The following is a 27,390-nucleotide window of genomic DNA, read 5'->3' as shown; positions in this document are numbered from 1 at the left end:
CTATTGTCGCTTTTGACTGGTTTTTTCCCTTCATCCAGCTTCAGGATTTACTGCAATTTGTTTTTATGGTGAATTCTAGCTTAAGAGTTTTCTATGGATATGGGGCCTGAAGGGAGACTGCATATGAGGCATTTTAAGTAAACATAAATTTTGAGGTAAACCGCATTTCTCAGGCAAGAGCGTCCTGTGTGTGAAGGAATATACTAGCACTCACACTCTTCTTGCTAAATACACGCGACACTGGCGTTATCGATGGATTTTTTCAACTGCGATGCTCTTTTTTCGCACAATATATTGGAATGAAATATACACTTTCTCGTATATACAAACAAGCATTGTCCATGTTTGTGTAATGTTGTTGAACCGTAATATTGTGTGCTATATACAACATAAAAATAAAAATAAACTTTAGCAGGAGTGATACAGACGGTTCAGAAATGTTCGCATTCACCACTGCATGAAATAACTAATATGTTGCATAGAAAAAGTTTTATGGAGTTCAAAGATTGCTGGAATTTACCTCGCCCAATTTAGACAGTCCAAGTGATGCTGTACAGAACGAAGGCACATTATTCTCATCCACAGGTTCTCTTTATAGTGCACAGAAATGCAGACACCGAGAGTCTTTCATTCAGTCACATTAAGCTCCAGCTACCGAGATTGGGAAACTAAACAGTGACCTAGCGGTCAGCAAAACAGCGTCGCACCCACTGAGCCACTATGGCCGGTATGGCGTGTACTGGCAGGGCTCATCCTTTATTTGTGATTATTTTTATTATTTGAATCAACCTCACTTTTATTCCGGTTCCCGGATCAGTACTTCGCCAGCCTCAAGAGCCACAAATAAAACGTCTTGCAAACACTAAACGTTCATTTTTAAAAAAATTACAAACTAAGAACGATGTGAGGACGAGCGTTCCAACACAACGGCAGTTATACTACACCGGGGTGCGCCAGCCCTATCACGCATGCACGCTTGCTACGCGGGCCCGCGACAGTGACCCCCGTGACCGTTGTTGGCGTCGATTGATGATGCCACGGCCGTGCTTGCGCCAGCGTGCGCGCAGCATGGCACCAGTCAGCGAGCGCCATCGATGCAGTCTCGTCATCTGGCGGTGGCTGCTGATCCGGAAATATGATGGGCAGTCGAAGGCCTCACCTCGATCGGTGATCCCAACACACTGCACTCCTTATTTTGGAGATTATAACAAGGCGATTTACCTAAATATATTAAATAAAGTCAAACATGTCGACAGGAACAGATGATTTAGAAACGTAATTTATCGTTTATTATTTGCGTGGAGATCAACAATCAGCAAAAGTTCTTAGCCTTCGCCCAAAAATAATTCGTCGCACAAATCAGTATATGCTTTTGTTGCTTCTCCGGGTACCATTAAACCGAAATTTTATTTGCCTGTAGTAGCGTGGAGTTTCAGGCTTTCCTAAAGCTTCGCTAAACTGCTGGCCGAGTGTTTACGAAAGCGATAGAATTCACGCTTATTGGTAACCTCTATTCAAAATAGAACGGGATCGTCGAACACTTTTAAGAAAACTAATGCAGCGCTCTTTGAAGACGTTTGTCCTTCTGTTTCTCTGTGCTCTGCCTGTGTCGGTAGTACGGTTCCTCCTTAAATGAGTCGTTTCTCTGCTTGTCTTCTGGTTGTTAGGCCCTAAATATGGAAATGCAAGGGTAAACAAAGAAGAGTTTACCGTCTATGCCGTTGTCTTGCTAAGGCAAGTTATAACTTGTCCCTGCGAAAGTTCCCGTCTTCTCTCGATTAGTAGAGTTACAGGTGAGTGCTAACGATGTCTCTCCGTTCCAAAGCTATTCGGACATCTTCCGAAGTCAGTCCTGCTCTATTAAGCATGGCGTGAAAACGAGAAGATGGATTCAATGCGAGCTGAAGAGTAGGGCCAAACTCGGCAACCTGACCTCCGTCCATCACGAGGATCCTGCAGAGAAAAGAAAGGAAAGATAAGAAAGTTTAGCTGAGTTCCACAATGCGAGCAATGCAGTTCGCAACGCATGTTAGCATCTTCAAGGGAACAACTTCAGCAATTCTAAGCAAACTCCTTCATGTTGAACAAACTCGCCGCAGATTTTAACTTGCACTCTAGTATGAAAGAGAAGGAAGGGGATTAACCGAGGGGCCCGATATTTTATTAGTAATATCATAAGATGCTAACAAACACTGACACCAACGACAAGATAGGGGAAATTACTTGTGTTTAATAAATGAAATAAAGAAACGATAAATTAATGGAAATGAAAGTGGATGAAAAAGCAACTCGCCGCAGGTGGGGACCGAACCTACTACCTTGGCATTTCGCGTGCTATGCTCTACCAGTTCAGCTACAGCGGTGCCGTGAAGGCGACTGGTCAATAAACTCACACAAGCTACCTGAAGGCATCAATCTTGCCGGATTCGACACCTTCGGTTAATCCCCTTCCTTCTCGTTTATTACATAACGAGGGTCCCGAATCCAGCTGAACTGATGCCTTCAGGTAGCATGTGTGAATTTATTGACCAGTGGCCTTCACCCAAAAAGATCACGTTCTCGTGACGCCAGCAGCAGAAAGGACGTTCCACGTCCGCCGCCAAGGCCTGTGAGTGGTGGCGCTGGCTAACACTCCCAGGGTTCCACTAGCAAACATGAATACCCAAGAAAGTGGATGGGGAAAGGGCGCTGCGGTAGCTCAATTGGTAGAGCATGGCACGCGAAATGCGAAGGTTGTGGGTTCGGTCCCCGCCTCCGTCAAGTTGTTTTTTCATCCACTTTCATTTCAATTAATATATCGTTTCTTTATTTCATTTATTTAGCAGAAGTAATTTCCCCTATGTTGTGCTCGGTGTCAGTGTTTGTTGGCTTCTTATGATATGACTCTTGTATGAGTAACATGAAGACTTCATTACTACTACAATGACGCCGTAACATAGCCTAAATTTGTTTATAACGAGCACGAAAACACCTTGCCACTATCAAAACCACGTGGCATATGTTGCAGGCTTGAAAATTAATAAAGCTTTACTCATCTTTTCGACCACACCCAAGCCTTTAACGCATCTGCGCTTCCGCGTGCAATTGGTCAATATAATGACCTTCGTGATGATGTCGTCCTGATTCATGACCAAGTGGCATTTCTAAATAAAATACTAATTATCTATGACTGTTTATGCTAACAATACGATCACTTGATCACTTCATAAGGATATCATGCAGACCCACTCAAATTTGCATGATACCTACTAAGGGTTTTATTCATATAGTGTTACCGCCATGTCACACCATATGTGCTAAGTTTACTATTGTTTTTAATACCTGATTATGGAATTTGTTTGTTTGTTTTTGTCTTCTTGTTAAAGTTTATTGTGTAGTCCCCCTCATGTAATACTACTTTGAGCCTCTGAGCTATTGTAAATAAAATACGTAAAGAAAATACAGCTACACTTAATGATCCTACTGGATTAATACGGTTTTTGTAGACCACATCTGTGGTTCGCGTACACTTAAGTCGCCAAGCCTCACAATAAATGCATCCTAATTATATGTTGGGAAGCGTAAATGTATAATTAGGAATAATCTGTGAGAAATATTTCATTCACAGAAAGTAGATTTTTTGAAGTAAATTTCGCAATTTTATTTGATTCCAAGATATCCTGGTGCCATTTATTTGGAGGTGGTTACTCCTTTTCACTTAGGCAATCAAGAAACAAATTTACCCGTTCTTAGTTCCGGGCTGGTAATTTGTTTCCGGTATAAATCCATGCATCCTTGAGAACTTCCATTCCAAATTGTCCGCACTTTTGATGCAGAAATGCATATAAACCAATTCAAATCTTTTTAGTTTTGTTTTCAGAGGAACAGAGGTTACAATGCGGGCTTACTGTTACGGCATCACGAAGTACTAGAGCAGCGCAACAAGACAAAGACACAAGTAGGCGTGAGTCTGTGTTCATCGTGCTGTTCTTGGGCTCTCGTGCCATGTGCCAGACGAGGATTTCAAGCGCGTCTTGCGTTCGGCTCCTTGTTTTCGATCGCTTCTATTCTACGTCAAGTGCTATCTGAGTCCTGTTGTCGGAGCTGTCGTCAGGACTGAGAGCATTTCCGGTTTCTTGACTATAACACCGCGTCGCGACTTCACCGTTGTCGTCAACGGAGGGTATCGACGGTGCATCGATGTTTATGCTCCTGCCTTCTTGCGCACAAATGAACTCTCCAGCGTCGTTTTGCCTGGAGGCGCGGGAAGCTTTCGGTATACGCTACACTTTAAGCTATTGCTCTAGTTTGGCTTCGATGCGAAGTTTTGCTGGCCTAGCGTGGTTTCGCCTCGGCTTTTGCCTCTTCCGAAATCGAGTCGCACTTCAGATTGTGTGCTTGTCCTCTGGAAGCGTGTTCGAGCCGCGCTATACCCGTTCGATTCTTCGATAAAGTACGGAGGCGTGCACTCCTTAGCTGTTAAGATGCAGCAAATAAAAATATCTATTTAGATGGACAGTATATGCAAGTTACAACTACGCTAAAACTATCAGGACGTAGCGTTTCTTGCGCCCCACAGTGTGGGGCATTTAATAAGCACGATAGCTGAATTATGTAAAAGCAAACGAAAAATTGTAATAGGAATAACGGATCATGCATCACCATCACAACAAGTGCACGCACAGAAAGGTGGCAACAACTTAGGGTGGTCCTGAAGCCGCGTATCGCTTTTACTGGCTTAATATCGGGAACAGCGATTGAAACAGTTTTTACCTAGGTACTTTGCATGAATACAGTGTCAAATGTTATATTTATGAAGCAACTTAAAGGTATGCGTTATGCAAGGCTTAAAATGACTGTATGAAACAACTAACACACCACTGATTGCACCTAGTGCTTGTTCTCGACGTTTCCCTTTGGCGGCCGCGTTCTTTTAGCTATCAGACGTGTGTGCAAATAGTAATGCTGCGTACACTGTGTGAACATGAAAGGATTTGTGCGTGTTTTCCCCGTGCAGAAAGGATGAGTGTAACTTGTACTATACTGTACTTTCCTCGCTCTATTTGAGTATGTTCTTGCGGCTTGTTTAGGTGTATTCAGTGCTCATTGATATGTACTCCTTTATTCTTTTCTAACCTCAGCAGTGAAGTCGACATTTTTGATAGCCCTCTCTAAAAAATTGTTTCTTCCCATTTCTTTACATTGCTTAAGTTGAATATAAGTGCTTTCGGTAACATAGCAACTGCATCCACTGTGCGTTTCTATCAGTACTCACAGGTTCGTAAGCACTTAGTAACCCGTAGAAAGTCTTAGACATTCAAGTACGTTCTAATGTGTTACTAACATTTTTAACAGCGAATGTACTTTAAACGATAAGATAGGTCGTATGCTGGTCGCATATCAATGCTGCGTTCTTTGTTTCGCTGTACCCGCCGTGGTTGGATCACGGCTAAGATGTGTGGATACTAAGCAGGAGGTCGCGCGATCGAATCCAGACCATGGCGGCCGCAGTACCATGGCGGCGAAATGCGAAAGCATCGGTGTGCTTTGATTTAGGTCGACGTTAAATATTCCCAGGTGGTCCAAATTTGCGGAGTCCCTCACTCCGGCGTGCCTCCTAATGAGATCTTGGTTTTGGCACTTAAAACCCCACCGTTAACTTTTTTTACCTTTGTGCCTTTCAGTTACATAAAGAACTTGAGAAGCCTGTCTGCAGTGTTCATTTATTGGTATTTGTATGACATGTGTGCTCCTATAGAATCAATATTGAGCAGGAAGCGCGGGTAATGAGCTCGATGCTCCATACCTGTCGTGATCCAGCACGGTGTCCAGCCTGTGCGCGATGGTGAGCATCGTGCTCTCCCTGAAGCCCTCTCGCAATGCCCTCTGTACCAGCCTGTCCGTGTCGCCGTCCATGTGCGACGTGGCTTCGTCCAGGACCAGAATCCGCGGTTTTCGCAGCAGGGCCCTTGCGAGACAAACCAGCTGTCTCTGTCCGGCACTGGGGCACATAGAGAGAACACGTTCACGTAGTGAGCGCACTGTGTGCTGGATCCAATACGGCTGATCCTCTAATAAAAGCTTAATCTTCAGGTATTCAGGTAATGAGGTGTGCGAGACGTCTGCGCCCTGTTTCGGTGGTCTTCCGCTGGGCGCTTCGTAACTACAAGGGCATTAAAGCTAATGAAACTGGATTTCTCGCTGTCTGAATAGAAAGATGTAGTTAACAAGATGAATTTACTTCATATTGTTACGTAGGAAGACGCCGACGAAAAGCTATTTACAAGTATATTTACAAGGCAATACGCCGCACTTGACCAAGAGGCAACAGCCCGCGCTAGCTTCCAATCATCGTCTTCGTCTTCTTCCTACTCGGCTCTTCGTCATTGGGAATACTACCCCGTAGCAATATGAACAACTTATTTGAAAACATCTTTGGCAGATCTAGGTTTTGTGGTAATGAGCTCGGTATTCCTGGGCAGTAGGACAAATGTAATCGGTGACCCATCAAAAAAATTTAACCAATCAAAGACGTAAAAACGTATTACCACATAAACAAATTCTACAGAATAAATTTTCAAATAGGTAGTGTTAAATTAGGGTTAATGAATGGGTGCCAACTCTAGGACGGCAAAAGACTAGGTGGGGCGATGAAATTAGGAAATTCGCCGGTGCAAGTTGGAATAGGAGATCGTCCTGCAGTGAAGATAAAATAGGCTGCTGCGGCTGCTGCTGCTGCTGCTGCTGCTGATGATGAGTTTTTGTATGTCGATGAAACACCATCTGATACCAAAATTTTTTATATGATTTTATTTTTTAAATGTGTTCTTTCTTCAGTTAGCCGCGCTGTGTAGACGGCCATTGAGAAAAGGCGCGAGGCGTTACGCTTGCCTAGTGTTCCGCTTTTCTAGCGAGGAGCGATACGCAAGATGTCTTTAAGCAGCAGGCTTAGGTCGACACGATCAATGCATGCTCAGGACTGCTGTTACTACTCAACCGTGTGTGCTCATATGAGTGTTCACTGTCGTAAGGGACAAAGAGCACACTTGAGAGGAGACCCATTTTATGTCCACAAGTTTCGATATCTGCACTTAAGAGGAAGATTCAACTGGGCCTTCGATATAATATGTGGGAATGGGGCAACGGTCTTTCTCGGCCATTACTGCACCACAATTGGTGAAGTCTGCTGCATTTAAAAGAAAAACCATAAATGTAGCGATTGCTTGAAGGTTTTTCTTATTTATGTCATCATTTATCTTTATAAATTTTTTTAACATAGCAAAAGTTACAAAAACCAAAATTGTCAAGTTTAGGACTGGGTAACTCAGCAGTCAGAAGTTACATCGAAATACTATCAATTCTATCTGATAGTACATCTAATGCGGACACAATTGATTAATTATACATGGGTCTCAATTTCACCACTCGTTATTCATTAGTAGGATGTTTGCAGAATCCTTATAAACATTCAAATAAACGCACTTTTTTAAATATGTAATTTACGCGATTTGGTCGCTCTAATGGATGCAATTTACAGAACCACGATATCTGTTCTTAATGCACAGTATCGATTTGGCGCTTCTATTTCTTTTAATTTACGCATTTTGGCAATATTTCTAAGGAATTCCAAGGCACCTAAATAATAATTCCGCTGCAAACAGTCACTAGAACTTAATATTTATGTCGAACGCATTGCAGTTCATCAAAATTGCTCGAGGGGTTACGTCTGAAAAGCATTTCGGGGTTTACATGTATTTGAATAGCAGGTATCGGAGTTAGACCCGAGGTAAATCTTCCTCTTAAGCGAGCCCTCTGATTTTATCATGCCATTATATAAAACCAGTTTCAGTAAGTTATATTATTTGAACTGACTTTGGGATTGCTGGCATTGCGTTCGGCGAGAAATGACGTTGCACTGCGTAATTCGTGCGCTGCTAGTACAGCGCAGAAGCTATAAGCTATCCCATCGGAAGGCACCGATTGCATTCTAAAACTAAAACTTACAATAGAATTAGTTATTCTCTATATGCAATTGATGTTCTCTAGTTTCCTGCATAATAAGCATACAAATATGTCTCGATCATGGAAGAGGACTAACAATCGATCGCCGTGGCCCTTATAATCGTACTTCGTGCCTGTCTGTTTCGTTTTTTACCAGATTCGCCAAGTTAGCTGGGAGACCTCTAGATATCCATATGGTTTCCCCTCCGTGTTTTTCATATGCAAGAGAATAAGCCAGCGTCTGCAGCAAGACGTGTGGGTCTCGGCGCCTTCAACAACTAGAGTGGTACAGAGTGGCATGTTTGGGTTCAATTAAATGTCTAATTCGAGAAAATGGCGCTTGCAATGGGAGCTGCAGTTGTTGCGTTGTCGTTTCTCGAGGAGGAAGTAGAGCACGTGGAGGTGCGAAATGCGTTTGAAGAGATGGCAGAGTGTGAACTCCGGCGTCACTTTCGTTTCTCGGTGGTTCGGCCGCAGACGCTACGACGGCGACCCGAGAATAGGGTGATCCTCCTTGAAAGAGAGGAGTTTGGTTATATGCGGTAACATTGAATTTGTGACATTTTGCAAGGTTTGAAGTTTCTTCTGTCGTGAGTTTTTTCTATGATAAAGTGGTTACTCCTTATTTGTTTAAAACTCCTGATTTATCTGTTGCGGTAATTAGAGAAAAGAGTTTCTTCTGAATTTCACGGTGTTTCATTTCCTCTGAGGAGCCTATCGCCTTTGCAAAAGAATCACTTGATGAACAGAGATGGGGTACTTAGTGTTCGAGCTGTCTTCTGCCAAAGAACGCGTTGACCTATTCCGAATCACCGGAAAAAAGTCGACGCGTTCTTCTCGAGAACACAGCTCGAACACCAGGAACTCCATCTCTTTTCATAAGTTCATTCAGTGGAAAAATATTTGCGTCCTCAGAGCAAATGAGACCCAGTGAAACGCAAAAGAAGAAACTCTCTCCTCTAATCAACCAAACCAAAAGATCAGGAGTGTTAAACAAAAACACTGTAACCAATTTATGAACGAGCAGTTACAACAGAAGCAACCTAAATCCTGGCAAAAGGTCACAAATTCACTTTTACCACATATAACCCACACTTCTCGAAGACAATCGCCGCCCTTTCCCAAAGTACGGGAAAGTGCTGAACAGGTCATGCTTAGAGCACTTGAAATAATAAGGTCCAGTAAGAACCGCACAAGAGAATGGAATAAGGGCACGAAATAAGGGCACTGAGAATACTGGAAGAAAATACAAGCATTCTAATCATATCGACGGCCAAGGGCATCCAAACGGTTGTTTTGAACGTACAGGAATACGAGGAAGTGGCGTCCGCCCTTCTTAACAGCCAATACTACGAGAAACAACGAAAAGGACCCCACCACTAGAATCCAATCTGTACTGACTAAGACTAAGCCACCAGAATTCTCGAAATCTCTACCTAAAGTGAATGTGTAGGAACGGAACCGCCCAAACTGTTTACAGCTTGCCACAGCTCCATAAACCCGCAATCTCGTTACGGACAATCATAGCCTTTTGGTGCTCCCCACTGTGTTGACTACCCACATACTTGCGCTACATTATATCACCACTCACCAGAAGGACAGCACCCCACGTGCGCGACTCCGAGAACTTCATCATGCCCACATCAAAAGTACATATCGAAAATGAAGAATACTTGGTCCCTTTTGCAGTAATCTCGCTGTTAATCAGGGTACTCATTTAGTTGGCTATATCCGCAACTAGCGTTGCCCTGGAACGCGGCGATACACTCAACGAGGGAACCCTCTTAATTGTAGAAGAGATCTGCAGCCTTCTCGAGCCGTGCCGGTCAAATACCTACTTCACCTTCCGAGGCAGCTACAACAGGCAGGTGAGAGGACTCTTTTTCCGTTACCACGGCTAACTTGACTGTGGATAGTATCGACGAAAGAGCTCTTAGTACTTTTTCACCGAAACGAATTGTTTGCCTCAGGTACATGGTTAATTGCTTCTGCATAGTGAAGTCAGGGCAAGTCCAAAACCTGCAGTTCCACCTAAATTCTATAGAACAGGATATACAGTTCACATATGAGCGCGAAAAAAACTGATCACTCCCATTGCTAGATGTACAAGTTACACGAACAGACGGTATTCTCAAATTTTCTGTCAACCGCAAACCAACCCACACGTGGAGCTACCTTCACTTCCAACCAATCAAACCACCCGGTAAAAAGGAAGGCGTATGCTGTAAATTTATTACCCAAAGAGCCGAAACGCATTGCTCATTGAAAGCAGATCAAAATAAAGAATGCAGAACGGTTCTGAACGAACCTAAGGGAAGCGCTAAAGAATGGACTTCATTCAAAAAGCTGCCCGACAACAAAAAAAAAAAAAGAGAAAGAACTATAGGGTCTTCAACCATTGACTTTCCAGCTATCCCGGAAACGATTTTCTATTCCATACGTCAAAGGGAAATTGAAAAAAAAGAGATCCTCAAAGTTGTGTACAAACCGATAAACACTTTAATATTCTCCTCACAACACGGAAAGACCATCCACCAAAAGAAAAAGCCCAAGGCGTCGTCTATCAAGTGATGTGTGCCGACTATCCGCCGAGGAACATGGAGAAAGCAAAAATCTGAAAGAAAGAATGAGAGAACATGACAATGACGTCAAAGGATTCAACCGAATACTCAGCGCCACCACAGCCGAGCATACTGAAGACGTCGACCACAACATTGCTGTCTAAGAAACCCAAATCTTTCAAATAGAAAGGAACTCGTGAGAAAAAGACTGCTACTGGACTCTTTAAGAATAAGGGGGGTAAAATAAACCACGTAAAGGGCAAGCTACCCTCTGTGCATACCCTAAAGGACGCCCAGCCAGGTAGATCCCTGGTATAGGTCACCAATAGCAAAAGATCTGCGCCCCTCGCCTTCCCCCCCCCCCCCTCGGCAAACATTTCAACGGTATTCTCGCGGGTCAAGCGCCCCCAGCCTCTGTCACCCCAGCCGACCAGCACCGCCACAGCCATCGCACCCTTTCGCCTATTCCCGCCTGTCATGAAAACGTTCCCGGTCAAGTGTGCCCCCACCTTCCGTGCTCCCCCCTCCTTTTTTTACGAAGGACCGTTTAAAAGCTACACACCGGCTTCGCCGAAAAATATGCCCTTAAGATGGAGCGGAATGGGCTCCGAAACCTCGGTGTAATAAAATTAGCTGATTTGGTTGAAGTCACTCTCAAACTCCTAATGAATTTTCCAAATCAGACAGGTGATTCTGTCGAAATGTTTAGCTTCAACTTGTTATAGGTGCATGCAGGAGGAAACATCGAGAACATTCTCAAGCCAAGGACAGCAGTGCGTGGCACACATGCATCCGGAGAAAGAAAACACAAAAGAAAGTGCTTAAACACTAAAATAACACACACTTAGTGTAATACAGGGAACAGTACAAGTGGCTCATTAAATCCTCGCTGTTGCTAAGAGTTCCCGCTTATAGCTAGAATCAAAAGTTCAACAAAATATGAGTGGCACGAAATCAGTAGTGCAGCTACGGGTGTTATATGCAAATTCAACGTGTGCCCAAATAAGGAACAGAGGACGCCAAAGGCTCACGGACAGCGGGATCTCACAAAAAGAGAAACATATCGCAGCAGGTTCAATCAGCCTGGTACTCGATTTTGTAGCCTGTACTGGTTCATTCGAAGAACAGAATATTTTTTTTTCAGACCAAGGAAACAAAGAATTGAACAAAAACTACTCGCAAGGTTCGTAATTTTTTTCGGTCGTTTATGGCTCGTATCGGCTTGTTCATTCTGGCGCGTGGCAGGGTTTACATCCCACGTCTCGTTTTCTTCTGTTTCATATGAGCGACTTGCCCCCCTCATCGTGCCTCCTCAAATATCCTATTATTTGCCGACGACAGATCTTGTTTCTGCAAAACTGGGGTGCTATAACGTAAATCTATTACAAACTTTTCTATTGCAATTCTGCAATGAGCCCTCCGCGATTGGTCAAAAACTCTTTTGGACCAGCCCCATTTCACCTGTCTGCCACGCGAAATCACGAATACCGCGATAGCTCCCCACCTGATATGAGGTGTACACGCTGATTAAGCATAACTGGACCTAACAAAAGAAAAATACTTATTTCTGATTCGACGCCTTTTCGCCATTAGCCCTCGGCTATTGGTCAAAAGTTTTTGAGCAGGACCCACTTCACCTGCCTGTCACGCGATGTCACAAAACCGCAAAAACTCACCGTGTCAAAGTGACGTGTACGTGTTAAAGGTGCATTAATATGCCGAAAAAACTGAATTTTCTTATGAATAGCCGTAGGCTACCCCGTTTCGAAAGTAGCAAAAGATGGCTGCCGCCGATCGCTGAGGCACTGGCTACTCGCATCTGCCGGAAAGCATGGGTTTATTTGCGCATATAAAAAACCTATTTGCGTGGCCGTGTAACGTTTTCGAGCACTTTAGGCTCATTTACGACCTCATTCTGCCAACTCTTCTTTTCAGAGGATCCATTTTAGCGTCATTTTTAAGCTTCAGTCGCATGCCGCCACAATTTTCGACCAGCCCCTGCAACCTGTGTAATGGGAAGCGGACCAATCGCAGACGCCAGCACCAGCCTCTGCCTCCGATTGTCGATTTTCAGTGCACTGGCACGGCCCCATTGAACCCCTCTACACTAGAGTGAGCTCCTCGCCTCTTCTCAGCCAATTAGATAATAGAAACCGCTCAGTGTAGGCAATGTTATTCGTTTTTGAAGCAAACTAAAGTGACCTCTTATGAACGATGAGAGAGTTTGATTGGTATGTCAGCTTGCATAAGCAAGCTGTCAGTTTTTCTATTGGAAATATAACCGGGTTTCCTGGAATGCGCTGCCATGCCCGATTGGCAATTGTTATGTATTTTGTTCCCTGCACTTGGAATTTTTATTTGTATTCTGTTCATTTGACTGTTTGCATCAAGCAACAATTTTTACCTGGCTTTCTTGCTCTCTTTCTTTTGATAGTTTACAAACCGCCGTATCTCCAGAATAAATCTTGGTTGGAAGTTAGCCCTCATCTCTCTCTACTGCCATCCTGTTACTACTGGCTTCATGTAATGCGCCGCTGCAACAGCTATGTGTGTGTGCGCATAGATTTGGATTTGAAGTTAGGGCCTTAGGCGGGGGCATCATTCTTCTCCTGTACCGCCGCATGAATTCATTATCTACAGCGCAACGTAAAGACAATAGACAAGAACGAAGTGAACGCACATGGTGCTTCGTTCTGGTCCGTTGTCTATTTCTTGCACTGTAATTAATAATAAATGCACACCAACTCGTTCAACTTTCATTTCTGATGTCGGGCTCTTGAGCCCGTTTTTGTCCTAGAATGCAAGGCTATACATCCTTTAATCTATTTTCTTGGCCACTTGCTTGTAGGTCACGTGTAGATCTCCCTCTTCTCCTAGAATCTTGTGTGATGTGGAGGCCCTGGCAGTTTCTGGTGAATCCATGCACGCAGGCATGATGTTGTAATCTGCAAATTTGCACTGATAGTGCTGATTTGATTGCTTTCAGTTCAGCTTTTCGGGGTGTACGATGTGCTGGAATGGTTGCTACTTGTATGGCATTTAATTTTATGTAGCGTAATATTACTGTTACAGCGTTATTGCCACATCAGTGTGCTATATGCGCCTGACGTTTGTTTGTGTTTTCATGATTAGCAATCTCCTATGTGTTGGGAAGTTGCATAAAATCTCCTGGCGTAATTCTTTACCCCCCTATTACACGGCATTGGCCTGTTATGTTTCTAGTTCAGGTGCTCCTGTGCTTGTGTTTCTGAATGGAGCAGAAGTCATGTTTGCATCTCATATACTCGCTGGCATAGTACCTTGCGATGAAGTGCCGAGCTCTTGAGGCAAAGAATTTCTGCCGCAGGCTGCAGCTCTACTCGATCAAGGTGCATGTTCGTTTGCTCCTTTCCCGTAGAGGTCTTCTAGCATGGTAAAGTTGGAAATGCCGGTCAGAACCCGACGCCTGTATTCGATGAGTTGTCTTTCTTCTGTGCTGTTAGTAATTCATATCGTACAATGACTTGGACACAAGTGTAGCATCAGCGATATTTTATACTATCCGCTCGTCCACACCCTATGATTTCAAGATTATTATTTGCACAACATGTAGAATTTGTGTTCAGGCATGACATAATTGTTTCACCCACGTGCTGACAATGCCGTGTTGGTCTTAAACTAGCTGATGGTTTGCGGATGTTGACCTGCGGGTATAATTCTCTAGATATGCGAAGCAAAACGTGCAATATGGGGTACTTCTTTATTCTAGTCCTATTTCCGATGTCGTTGTAAGCTGACCTATCAGATAGCGAGAGGCTAGATTGGTTAAGAAAGTGTGCTATGCTGTCTAGAGCTTATTAGGGCGTCATCGAAGTACAGTTTGCTTGCACACATATTTGTTCTCTTTTCACGCGTATGTAGTTAAAGCTCTCAATAGGTGTGTCATTACAAACTAGAAGTTGCGGGCCCTTTATTCAATAAACTACAGATTGTGCATTCTTCTTTTATAAATCCCGGGGTGATATGTTCTTGCAAGTAGCCCGGTACTTCATTACTTAGAAAGGTATTAATCACAGAGGATATCGTTATGTGGGTTCACGTGCAAATAAATGTGTTGACGAACTTCTTGGAAACTGTTATTAGAAACATGTAAGGCCTGTATGTTTCCGCACACTTGATTACCTGTGGACATGCAAGAACCGTATACACTTGAAAGATTTTAAGATTCACAGAACGAGATGCAACTAGCTGACATCTCTAGACAGTTTTGATTTACTTTCTTTTAACGTGCCAACGTGCCAACTTATATTGTTTCATCTACAGAAGAAGAGGGTGTTTGCCTGTTTTTTGCATTGTAGCACGTGTTTTAGATGATAGTGGATTAAGGAGCGTTGCCAATATTTTATAACTGTAGAGTTAATTACCGCTCAAATCAAATGTTAATATAGGTGCAATAAGCTCCGCAGCATATTCAAGGTTTAGTAGTTTCTGTCAACGGGAATAAGATGCTCCATCAGAGAAGAGATGCAACTTAACGTGCATGAAATATTCGAAAACAAATTGACGACGCTTTTTATTCAAGTCATGGAGTGAATGCTATCGTAGGAAATTCATTAAAATAGCCTACACAGTTGGCACGTCAAATTTATTAAGGGAGGTAAGATAAGCTTCAAGATGCAACGGGAAATTCACGCTTGAAAACCTACAAGAAAAGAATGCCACCAAACAGTCCCACATCCAGCACTAATTTCAAACTTTGGGTACTTTCCTGTCTTGTTATTTGCCTTTGGCGAGGTTGAAATTATTTGAACTGCTCCGTACGGGATATGTGCATGCTACTCGACAAAGGAAAATTGTGACGAATGAAGCAAATGCGAAAATGCACTTAGTTTGCAACTTAGCGTGTCAGCGAAGGCATATAAATTGGAGCATATAAATTGGACGCTGTTCTTGGCAGGTGCATACATGGAGGTCACAAACACGGCTAGCGATTTAATAATCACTGTGTGGTAACGAAGGAAAAAACCGCGTTTGTCATAGCACTTGCGCTGAAATCTTTTAATTTAGCTGCCCACAATTTCTGACCTCGTCCGCGTTCACAAAGCGCAAATCAAGCGATACCAGATTCCCAGATGCGTGAAAGGTGAACCGCAGATGCAAACAACGCATGCTCTTAGGCACAATACATATTGGAGGAACCTGTTAACTGTAACGAAAACTAGCAGCGATAACATAATTTATGGAATACTCCTGATGTCGTCCGAGACAGAAAACAATAAATTAAACTTTTTTCCCAACACAGTGACAATTGGCAAAATTTGCGCCCGTCCGTGAACTGGAATGCGGAATAGACTCCACATCAAAACGCTGTTGGAAACATTGAAATTGTTTACTTTATTCGCTGCACCCAACACTGCACGCTTCATTTCATTTCATTTCAGTGACAATACCATGCAAGATGTTAGGCGCAGCAGGTGTTGAAGCACGACAAGTGAACGAAAATATCTTGAAAGCTCTGTAGCTAGATGCTTACCTTTTTCTATTCATCGCTTATTTAGTAGCGTGCTCTTTGTCATGCGGCAGCAGTTTATGTGGTCACTATTCAGGTGGATTTTTTATATGGATTAGGGGTATTCGTTTTATACACTACACGCTATTTCCGTGGAACATATTGCATTGATGAAAAATAAGACTTGTGGGAACTCCTTAGACCGAACCTGCGCCAGGCATGGAAGATAAAACGCATGCTGCCACTCTGTGCTTCTAACTGGCGGCCTGCCTCTATCGATGATGAGCCCGATTCATTGTCCCGTAGTTCATTCACCAGTTGCGTTAGAGCATATCGTTTCACTTGTTCAACTCCATACGCAACAAAGCGCTACAAATAGCAGTAGAGCAACTAAAACCAAGATTACAATGTCGTGGACATATTTGTTCTTAAAAGATAGCACTGGCTCCTCTTGAACAGGCACTCGGTCCTAGCAAGGCTGCTCAGAATTAATAACGTTTAGGGGTTCTACGAGGGAAAATTATGGCACAATTATGAATCACACCATAGTGTTGGATTCCTGATTAATTTCGACGACCTGGCGTTACTTGACATACAGCAAATGTATGGCGTACCTGCTGTTTTTTTTTTTCATTGCGCTCTATGAGCCCACAGCGGCCACGGCCGGGCTGAAACCCGTGACGTCGTGCTCAGAATCACCACACCATTGCCACTGAGCTACTACAGGAAGTGCCTAAGCGGCCAAAAAAAGTAACACTCATTTGACAGTCTTGACATAATAGTGAGCGTTGGCCTTTGTGTGCCAGCTACACTGTTTTGAGAGTAGCGCGGAAGGTGCCAACAACATATTTGGCGCCCATGAGAAGATACCAAAGTGGCTCAGCACCTGAGGTTGCTGCCGCCTTCGCACACTTCCATGAATATGTTCTGGGGCTGCCCGGCAAGGTCGGTGAGGTGGACTTTCTCCAGCGCCCTCCTGACTTCCTCGTCGGAGCAGGCACACGAGGGATCCAGGACTTCCCGCAAGGGGCCGCGCATCAGGCATGGATCCTAGTGCCACAAACGGTCACACAAGCATAGTACATGCGACGGTGCGAAGTTAATGTACAGCCAACTGATTTGATTTAATATAACAAAATGATACCAGGGATGTCGTAAGGCTCCGTAATGATCTTGGCCAGCTGAATATTCTACAGAGTATATTCAACTTTGTAGAATATTCTCAGCCCAATGTTCCGTGCGTTCTATTTCATTAGGTTCCTTCGGAACGTGGCCGACAGGGTCAGAGATCACCGCGACGTGAAGTTCAGCCACAGAACGAAATATTGACGCATCCACGGCAGCCGGCCGTGCTCCCAGAACAAATGGCTTGGTGGCATCGATTGTGTTAACCCCTGAGCTACCTACGGCTGAGCTCGTAAAGAAAGGGCACATAGAAGTTAAAAAAAGTGATTGTTGAAAACTTCTGAAATACTTCCGATTACACAGCGTCCATAAACGAGATGAAAGCAGAATCTCTACGCAATGATGATTTATTGGCATCTCCTTTCAAAGAGTTCTGAACCACCCCCTGATCTTGCTGAAAAAACTCTGTGAATATCGCAGCCAAGTTTTACAGTCGTGCGTCGAGTGTGGAGCTCTGAAAGCGGAGAGCGAACTCATATTTCTTTCAAAGGTTGTCTTTTCAACATAAGCCTGCTCCTCACACCTTTATGGGCGCTTTGTTTCGTAATATCGGGGATCCCATAGGCGGCTGCAATTAGCCAGTAGCGGGCGGACTTCAAGAGAGAAGGCTGTCTGCATCTGTGGGCTTCTTCCTACCATTACTGTGTATATTTATTGACGAAGTTTAATAAACAGTTTGAAGTAAGCGAAAATCTGCTTCCGACTTTCGATAAGAATTACGTACTACCGGAAGAAGCCGACTATCGTCTGGTCGCGTACGCTCGGCCGCAGCTATCTGCGGAAACATTAAGAATTGGCCACCCAGCTTATTGGTGTCGTACTCGGTGAGTCCCGCTAACTTCGACTAGGTTTGAACGGTCAACTAGCCTCGAATCACGCGATACTTAAGGTCAGACCACACGCGTGCTTGACAGTGCGCGCTCATAACTGGCTGATCCTGGTTAGACGTCTTGGCAGACTCGCTGATAGCGCACCAAAAATACGCAAGTTGGATGAGGCAACCATCCGTCGGCCACGCTCGTCAAAGAGAAAGCCGGTCCGCACCACTTAGCCCGGTCTGACTGGAACGTAGGAGCGCGAGCACGCAATGAAGCACTGTAGTGCATAAAGCAAGCGCTGCTCATACGCACAATGGTTGCATGTAGCTGCGGTCTTCTAGGTTGCGTAGATGCCGCAGCCGCTACGGCGAGTCATGTCCTGGGCGCACTGTGGTTTTCAAAGACAACAGCGTTTGGCTTACCTGTGGCGCGCGTTCTGTAGGCGAAGCGTTAAGAAGAAGCCCCGCTCCTCCTTCACAGTAAAAGGTGTTGAAGGAGCGGACGCACCGCAAACCGCGTGTTCGATTGCCAATAATTCCGCTTCTGCTGAATGCATTGTAGTACTTTATCCAGCGAAGTATTTCTCACATAGCAGTTTTAATTTAAAATAATTTCTACACCTCGATAAGAAGCGCTGGTTCAGGGCCCCTTTATAATAAGGTGCTGAGGAATAGTCACCGTGCTTATTTGAGTTATTCAAGTATGCTATACACGCCTCTCATTCAAGTATTTTGCATACATCGCCTTAGCAGTCTTTTTAAATCGTTTATTAATCTTTTCTTTTTCCTTAAGCTTCTATAGCTACCTTGTACTCACCTATATGGCTGTAAACCTCTCGCTTATCATTACTGTTGAGTGGTCGATGCTTCCATCTACTTTAAATCCAAGTGCTCCTGGGAGAAGGGCGTTAATAATGGCTCTAACAGGTTAAATACACTCGCATTGCATAAGGATGCGCTGAGTAGTCACCGAATTTTCGCTGCAGCAGACGTATGCCTCATCATGTTGCGAATATTTGCCTCGGTATGTTTCTAATTTTGCAATTAGTCTTACCCTCAAGAAGCAAAGCACTCCTCTTTGTGTTGTACAAGTTTTCTCTTCTAATTTGCTTCTTCTTTTGCATTGCATTAGTCTGCCACTTATTGACGGCACTTTGTTTACTTGTGTGGGGTGTCTCACTTCAAACCATTTATAAAATATTTCATAACTGCTTGTTCTTGCTAATGGTTACTGTGAATGGCTGCTAGAAATATATTTAATGCTCTCCTCACGTCCACTGTTTCATTTTTTCCGTTCTTGTGAGCTATGGTTACGTGTTGGAAGCAGCATTTCTCGTTATCAGTATGCTTCGTTGTTCAATGCGGCGGCCCTAGCAGGGAATCATAACGATTTGTAGTGGCGCGGCGATGGAGCTGCGCACCACTCCGCAGCCATAAACAACTTCACGGGGCGTCCAGCGGGCCTCCCGTAAGTGGACCTTCGTGAGTGCTGGACACCAGGCACACGGACACATGATCCGACTCGCTGTGCCGAACGTCGTGAGCGAGCTCACTTTTCTGATTACTTTGTTTACTGCTTTCCTTCTGCACTAGGTCCATGCACTGCGCTTCTGTAGGCTCCTTTTCCCTCTTTTCTCCTCTCTTTCTAAAGCCCTCGCCACTTCTGGCGTGTTGCTGGCGCCCGCTCAATTCTCTGTTTTAAACAGAATAAACTAGACCTTGTTACCGAAAAGACATGTGACCATCTCGTTTACCACGGCTCTACGAAGTGGTGACCCGTAGTTTACTTCGCGGCACTGCCGAAGTTATTGTGGAGCCATACACAGCAACGAGATGCAACCAGACACTCAACCTACGGGCACGACCGAGCAACAAGACGTCTCCGCGGTTTCCATCCGACTCCCACCATACTCGGACCGCAACCCTGCAGTTTGGTTTCTTCAAGCGAAATCACAATTTGTTCGCTCTGGCATTCGCACGGAACAACGCAAGTACCGCCTAGTTTTTTCTGCACTGTCGCCTACTGCTGTAGAAGTTTCCGACGCACTGCTTTCTGGACCGCTTCCCGCCACTCCATACAGCGATCTCAAGGCTGCACTTCTCGAGCCCGCAACCACACTGCAGCGAGCCCGCCTGCATAGAGCAGTTGCTCTCCGAGGAGGACTTGGGAGACCGCCGGCCAAGCCAGCTCCTTCGCCGTATGCGACAGCTCATGAGCGGCAACACAACAGTCTGCGATGACCGCCTCCTAAGGGAACTGTACATGCACCGCCTTCCAGTAAACGTTCAGATGGTACTCGCTACAGCCACTGTAATGGGCCTCAACAGCCTTGCCAGCTTGACGGACAAAGTCATGGAGGTGGTGACGCCAGCGGTGTGCAACGTAACACCATCAAGCACGACTGTGAGTTCATGCTGCAAACATCATCCTCCGCCGCTTTTCCCACCGACGCGCTTTGCAATCGCCTTGAACAATTAGTTTGTGCTGCGGAGCGTCAGCGCACTTCACCCCGCCACGGAAGGTACCGCAGCTCGAGTAGATCACGGCGTACAAGGAAAGAACGCTCCCGATCTCAAACGCCACCACGGGTATGTTTTTGTCACCGCCGCTTCGGGAAGGAGGCGCGCCGCTGCCTCCGTCCTTGCGCATGGCAGGGAAACCAGCCGGCCAACCTTTAATAGCAACAACCGCTCAGGGCCAAAACAAAAGTCACCTATTCCATGTCATGGACAGAACCACAGGCCAGCTATACCTGGTGGACACCGGGGCGGAGGTCAGCATTATTCCTGCGCAGCGTTCCGGCAGAACGACACCGCCGACCTCCTATCTTCAAGCGGTTAACGGTAGCAGGATACCTGTTTACAAGTCGCGGTCCCTCACCCTGAACCTTGGCTTGCGACACGTGTACCGTTGGATTTTCCTCGTCGCTGATGTTCGCCGTGCTCTGACTGGCGCTGATTTACTGGGCCACCATGGACTGCTGGTCGATGTGAAACACCAACGCCTGCTGGACACTGCTAAGTTGCTCCCTGTTCATGGCGTCGTTTCCTGTGACTCGCCTATAGTCGCCTGAACCAGAACAGTTGCTGGCGATCCTTTTGCTTGCCTCCATCAAAAGTTCCCCAACCTCACGCGACCACCCGACTGGACAAAACCCGTACAGCATGAAGTACGTCATCACATCCTAACAACTGGTCCACCTGTATTTGCTCGCCCACGACGACTCGCCCCGGACAAACTCAAAATTGCCCGAGCACACTTCGAACACATGCTGGAACTTGGAATCGTACGATCATCGTCCAGCAGCTGGGCGTCTCCGCTCACCTGGTCCCCAAGAAATCAGGTGACTGCAGGCCGTGTGGGGACTACCGATCCCTGAATGCAAATACCATTGCGCATCGGCACCCATTGCCTAACATCCAAGATTTCACGTCGGCACTGGATGGCACTACAGTATTTTCCAAAATTACCTGGTGCGAGCATTTTACTAAATTCCTCTAGCAGAAGACATTCCAAAAATAGCAATTACCACCCCATTCAGCATCTTTAAATTTTTTAGAATGCCATTGGGTCTCCGAAATGCTGAACAGACATCACAACGGTTCTTCGACACAGTCACGCATGATCTGCCGTTCGTTTTTGCCTACGTTGACGACTTCCTTGTGGCAAGCTCATCCCACGAAGAGCACCTCCAACATGTCCATCAGCTTTTTGAGCGCCTATCAGCAAATTGTATCGTTGTCAACAGTGCCAAGAGTGAGTTCGGGGTGCCGTCACTTGATTTTCTCGGCCATCGCTGCGATAACAATGGCATCCACCCTCTTCCTCACAAAGTGCAGGCCATCATGGTGTTCCCCAATCCAGCTTCAATTACTAAGCTGCGCCAGTGTCTAGGCCTGGTAAACTTTCACCGCTGGTTCATTAGAAACTGTGCTATGCTGCTGGAACCCCTCGAGCGTTTGCTCTATGGCAAACAATCGTCAACTGCACTGACCTGGAGCAGCACGGCAGATGAAGCTTTCAACTCTATCAAGCACGCTTTGGCCGATGCCACACTGCTATCTCCTCCCAAGCCGAGCTATCCGTTGTCGCCCATGACGGATGCCTCCAGCTCTGCGGTCGGATCCGTACTGCAACAAAAAGTGAACGGTGGGTGGCAGCCCCTTGCCTTTTTCTCAAAACGCATGACCCCCGCACAAACACGCTACAGTGTTTTTGGCCGTGAGTTGCTCGCCATATTTCTCGCCGTGAGGCATTTCCGACACCCACTTAAAGGCCACTCGTTCAAAACCTTCACTTAGCGCAAGCCCCTCACCTACTCAATCGGCCGCTCTTAATCATTGTACACTTCACGTGAGGTGCACCAACTCGCCTTCATTTCAGAGTTTTGAACTGATATACCCCACGTCAGCGACGTTGATAACTCACCGGCTGACGCCTTCAGTCGAGTGGATGCTATCACACGCAGTCGCTCCAATAGCTCTATGTCGACATCATTTCCTTTCAACCTCCAAGAATTGGCTACAGGACAAGCCAATGATTCTGCGCTCCGTCAACATCCCTTCAGCTTGAATCAGTTACCTTTGAAGATGTGCCAATTGTTTGCGACACCTCCACGGGCACATCTAGGCCTTACCTCACCACCTCTTTACGCAAGAAAATATTCGACTCATATCACGCTCTTTGTCACCAAGGCGTTCGCGCATCCCAAAAGCTCGTCTCATCACGGTTCGACTGGCCGAGTATGAACGCAAATATCAGCGACTGGGTCCGCTCATCCGCGCCTTGTCAGCGCGCAAAAGTTCAGCGGTACCCTCCCCCCCTCCCCCCCCCAAAGCCTTTCTTGCAACCCGACGAACGGTTCTCCGTTGTGCACGTCGACATCGTCTACCCGCTACCCCAATGCCAAGGCTATCGCTATCTTCTGACACGTGTCAACCGCTTTATCGGCAGGCCCGAAGCGACACCTATCTCCAAAATGTCGGCAGCTACTGTCGCCGCAGCTTTTGTTACCATTTGGGTACCGCGATTTGGCTGTCCAACGAGAATTGTCACTGATCGAGGCCGGCAATTCCAATCGTCCCTTTTCACGGAGCTACTTCAACTTCTCGGAACAGCACGCCTGCGAACTGCCTCCTACCACCCTCAAACAAATGGCCTCGTCGAGAGATTTCATCGCCATCTCAAAGCAGCACTCAGCGCACGGCTGTCCTAACATGTGGGTGGACAGACTTGCGCTCACGCTTCTCGGAATTCGATCTGCCTTCAAAGAGGACCTCTCCTGCGCTACTGCAGAGCTTGTTTACGGCACCTCGCTTCGCCTGCCAGCCGACTTCTTCGAAGAAAACACCCTCGCCTCCTCTCTAACAGCAAGCGAGTACGTCGACCAGCTTCGCGATGTCTTCCGAAACCTCCGTCCGCAGCCTACAAGTTTTAAGAAACCCCGTCCACTGTACATCACTTCGGACTTGCAGACAGCCACACATGGTTTTGTGTGTTACAGCCACGTGCGCGGCTCGCTTCAGCCCCACTACCTCGGACCATTCCCTGTTTTAGAACGGTTCCCTTCTAACTTCGGCGTCGGCGTAAACGGGACACGAGATACGATCGCGCTTGAGCGACTCAAGCCAGCACTCAGCAAGGCAACCGCGCTTAATTATCTTGCCGTGCCTTCCTTCCCGGGACATGCGGACTCCGCCTTGCAAGTGCGCGGTTCATCACCTCTTCTGCGTCGCATTCACTGGGCTGCCACTTGTGCATTGTGAGCATCGTTCGTCGCTTCAGCTTTCTCTCTAAGGGGGAAGCAATATATAGTGGCGCGGCGATGGAGCTGCGCAACACCCCCGCAGCCTTCAGTAAGCGGACTTCCCGTTACGCAGCCGCAGCCTCCGCAACCGCAGCCTCCCGTTACGGGCCTCCCGTAAGCGGAACTTCGTGAGTGCTGGACACCAGGCACACGGACAGATGATCGGACTCGCTGTGGCGAACGTCGTGCGCCAGCTCCCTTTTCTGATTTCTTTGTTTCCTGCTTTCCTATCGCACTAGGCCCACGCACCGCACTTCTGTATGCTCCTTTTCCCTCTTTCCTCCTCTCTCTCTAAAGCCCTCGCCACTTCCGGCGCGCGGCGCGCGTCTGCTGACTTCTCTCTCTTTTAAACAGAATAAACTAAACCTTGTTACCGAAAAGACGTGTGTCCCTCTCGCTTACCACGGCTCTACAGATTAAATGCATATGCCCTCCCTTTACAGCCTTTACGTCTGTAATGAAAAGAAACTCGACCCTTTCACTAGTCTAGTGCAACTGCATGAGCAAAGAACGAAGTGCTCATGGCGACTGATATACGGACATCAAAACGTCAAAACCACTCGGAAATCTCAGTTGACCATTTCTTACATTATAGAGCGATGTAGAGTGCTTTGATCACATATTATTTTCCTGGCGGAAAAGACGCACGAGATGCCTGGCGTCCTCTTGCTGATCGTGCGCTAGGTCTTGCGTAACGGAATGAGCAAAGCAGTTCAAAAATCAAATATCTATGAAAAATAGATTTCAATGCGAATTACTGATATTGTGAGCGCTGTCTCCGCATTTCATGTTCTTCGTCTGGACATACCCATCGCTGCCACTTGGGGCAGTAATATAGTGGGTGGCTGGCTCGCAGAAATAAAAGGGAGGACTTGCGGCTAAGTCGTTGTCTCTCAAGTGGTGGAGGTCGCTTTCCGGCTCCGTAGTCTTCTCTATCGAGCTTCCCCTCGAGTACATCTCTGTAGCTCCGCTCAGGTCAGCGCTTGTATCAACTGCTATCGGCGATGTTGCAAGATCAGCAGACCAACACAACCGCCTCCACTATGCCTGCTCCTACGGGAACCCTTTCTTGGTATGTTACTGGCACTCACAAGGATTCCTAGATATTCGTTGGTCTCCACGGCGGCGATGTTGACGACTAGTGCGAAAATTACGACCGCGTGAGTGCAGCTCATTCATGTAGCCCTCTCTCTAACCAACGTCGAGAAGACTTGGTTTCTCAATAATGAACGGCAGTCCGTACACTGTACCTATTTGAAACAGCAGATGCGACAGATTTTTCCCATCCCCACTGTCTGCTTTGAAGTCGCGAGAAAGAAACTTGTCGAGTGCGTTAAGCTCACCGGCGAGTCGTACACTTCAAAGACAGAACACTCCCTCACCCTTTGCAGCCGTGTAAACAGCTACATGGCGGAGAATAATCCCGTATGCCATTTACTCAAAGGGATTCGTGCCATAGCGTTTAAAGCCCTTGTCGTGAAGAACCCCACCACTTTAGTCGACATTATCGCTATGTGACAGCGCCTCAATGAACTTCCCTCGATCCACTTGCAGCCTGACGCGTCTGATCACAGGCCAACCAAGGAAAACCAGCTGCGTGCACTCATCCATAGCATCATTCGCGAGGAATGCAGGCACACCTTTTTGCGTGGCCTTTCAACGCACATACAGCATCGTCTGGAGGCGACCTACTTAACATCGTAAGGGAAGGTCTAGCTTCAGTTGCGTGAGCGCAAGACCCAAGCCATCTGCCCCTACCAACGCCCACTTAGGCTCAGGTTGCTGCTGTGGCACTATCTCTCCAGCATGCCCCGCCACCTACGGCACACTTTCTCCTCAGTAAATGTACTAGCTCAGCCATACGGAAACACATGGCGCCCACCCCGACCGGTCTGCTATCACTGCGGCATCCGTGGCCACATCTCAAGGTTTTGCCGACGCCGCCAACACGAAGAACAACGTAGTTATAAAGATTTTGAGCAGGATGTCCTTTCTATCCCAGGAGAACAACAGCGCCGCTCTTACCAACGTTATGGACGTCACTTACCATCTCCGGACAACGTCGACACAAACGGAGGTTTCCATTACGCACGTGGTCGTTCTTCTTCGCCAATGCGACGCTTCTCGTTTCCTCTTAGTCCAGTCACTTCATCTCCTGACTCAGAAAACTAGATAGGGCGACTTCAGTAGGGAAAGCGCCACCTTTCGGACTACACCGATACCATGAAGAACGCCTGTCTAATATGCTGTTGGTGAGTGTTTAAACTGTGCAGAGGGAAGCCTTGGTTGACACAGTCGCTTCGGTTTCAGTGATTAGTGTCGATTTGTGTTCTTGTTAGCGAAAAGTCAACTCATCCTGTAATGGACCGCCCCTTCGTTGTGCTAATGCTGTTACTGATAAGCCCTTTGAACTTTGCACAGCACGCTTTTTCAGTGAAGGCATACGTCATCACATTCAGTGTTTCATCTTGTTATCCAGCACTCACGAAGAAATTTTAGGATTGGATTTTCTCTTGCCGGCATCAGATTTGATATCTTGCCGTCAACGTGTAATTCATCTGAGCGACACTGAATGTTCGTCTGAATTCGCCGCACACAGGTTGCGTTTCGCCACAGCTGCCGATTGCATAATTCCACCTGGCCATGAGGCAATTCTAAGCTTGACTTCGGATACCAACGTTAATGATGTTTTCCTTGTACCATTCCGTCGCCACAGCTCTCACGGCCTCTCCGTCGCTCCTGGCCTTGTGAGCTTTCATGTCAGAAGTGAGCTAGTCATGGCATTTAATCCAACTTCTTCGCCAGTCGCGATGCCCAAGGCACCGGCTGTTCCTTGCCTTACGGACACCGAACCTTTTGCACTTGTTTCTCTTCGCATGGAAACACATTTGCCTTTACCTCCTGATGATGATAGTACGGCAGCTTTAACAGCCACTAAATACGGCTATCTCAATGTCGCGCAAAAGGAAGAACATTTAGCGCTGTTTCAGAAACACAGACCTTTATTTGACGCCCACTGGTAGCTTCTCGGCCGCATATTCGTCGCAGTGCATCTCATTTCAACCGATGGCAGCTTCACTGCACACCTCCGACCATACCGCGTGTCGTCTGTGGAGCGGAACGTCATCGAGGAAAATGTGGCCGACATCCTCATACGCAAAGTTATCCGGCACATATCAAGCTCTTGATCGTCGCCTGTATTGCTCGTCCGGAAGAACTACGGTTCATTACGATTTTGCGTCCAATATACGTACTCATGTCGCCAGCAGCTGCGAAGCACCTGACCACGGCGGCGGTCAGAACTGCGGCACAGCAAAGGGTGCTAAGAATTCCTGGATCCGGACCAGCCGCAATTGGAATCTGAACCTGGCAACGTTTAACGCTAGAACGTTATCTAGTGAGGCGAGTCTAGGAGTGCTATTGGAGGAATTAGAGGGCGGTAAATGGCATATAATAGGACTCAGTGAAGTTAGGAGGACAAATGAAGCATATACAGTGCTAAAAAGCGGGCGCCTCCTGTGCTACCGGGGCTTAGCGGAGAGACGAGAACTA

The 27,390-nt window shown here is 46.3% G+C and overlaps 1 protein-coding gene across 1 annotated transcript in view; it reads right to left on the bottom strand.

The window, feature by feature from the left end:
* Window positions 1-1,282: 1,282 nt before the first annotated feature.
* LOC142588591 (putative multidrug resistance-associated protein lethal(2)03659) overlaps window positions 1,283-27,390 on the bottom strand; it is a 35,896-nt gene continuing 9,788 nt past the window's right edge. Inside the window, exons 2-4 of the mRNA XM_075700427.1 lie at window positions 16,916-17,079; window positions 5,786-5,980; window positions 1,283-1,953 (exon numbers count right to left, since the gene is read on the bottom strand). Of these exons, the coding sequence (XP_075556542.1) occupies window positions 1,788-1,953; window positions 5,786-5,980; window positions 16,916-17,079 (525 nt within the window). The 3' untranslated portion in view covers window positions 1,283-1,787. The remainder of the gene's footprint in view (window positions 1,954-5,785; window positions 5,981-16,915; window positions 17,080-27,390) is intronic.

The sequence above is a fragment of the Dermacentor variabilis genome, chromosome 7 (assembly GCF_050947875.1).
Source record: "Dermacentor variabilis isolate Ectoservices chromosome 7, ASM5094787v1, whole genome shotgun sequence".
NCBI classification, from domain to species: Eukaryota; Metazoa; Arthropoda; class Arachnida; order Ixodida; family Ixodidae; genus Dermacentor; species Dermacentor variabilis.
The sequence above is the reverse complement of the archived record's forward strand: the minus strand, read 5'-3'. Positions and strand labels throughout refer to the sequence as shown.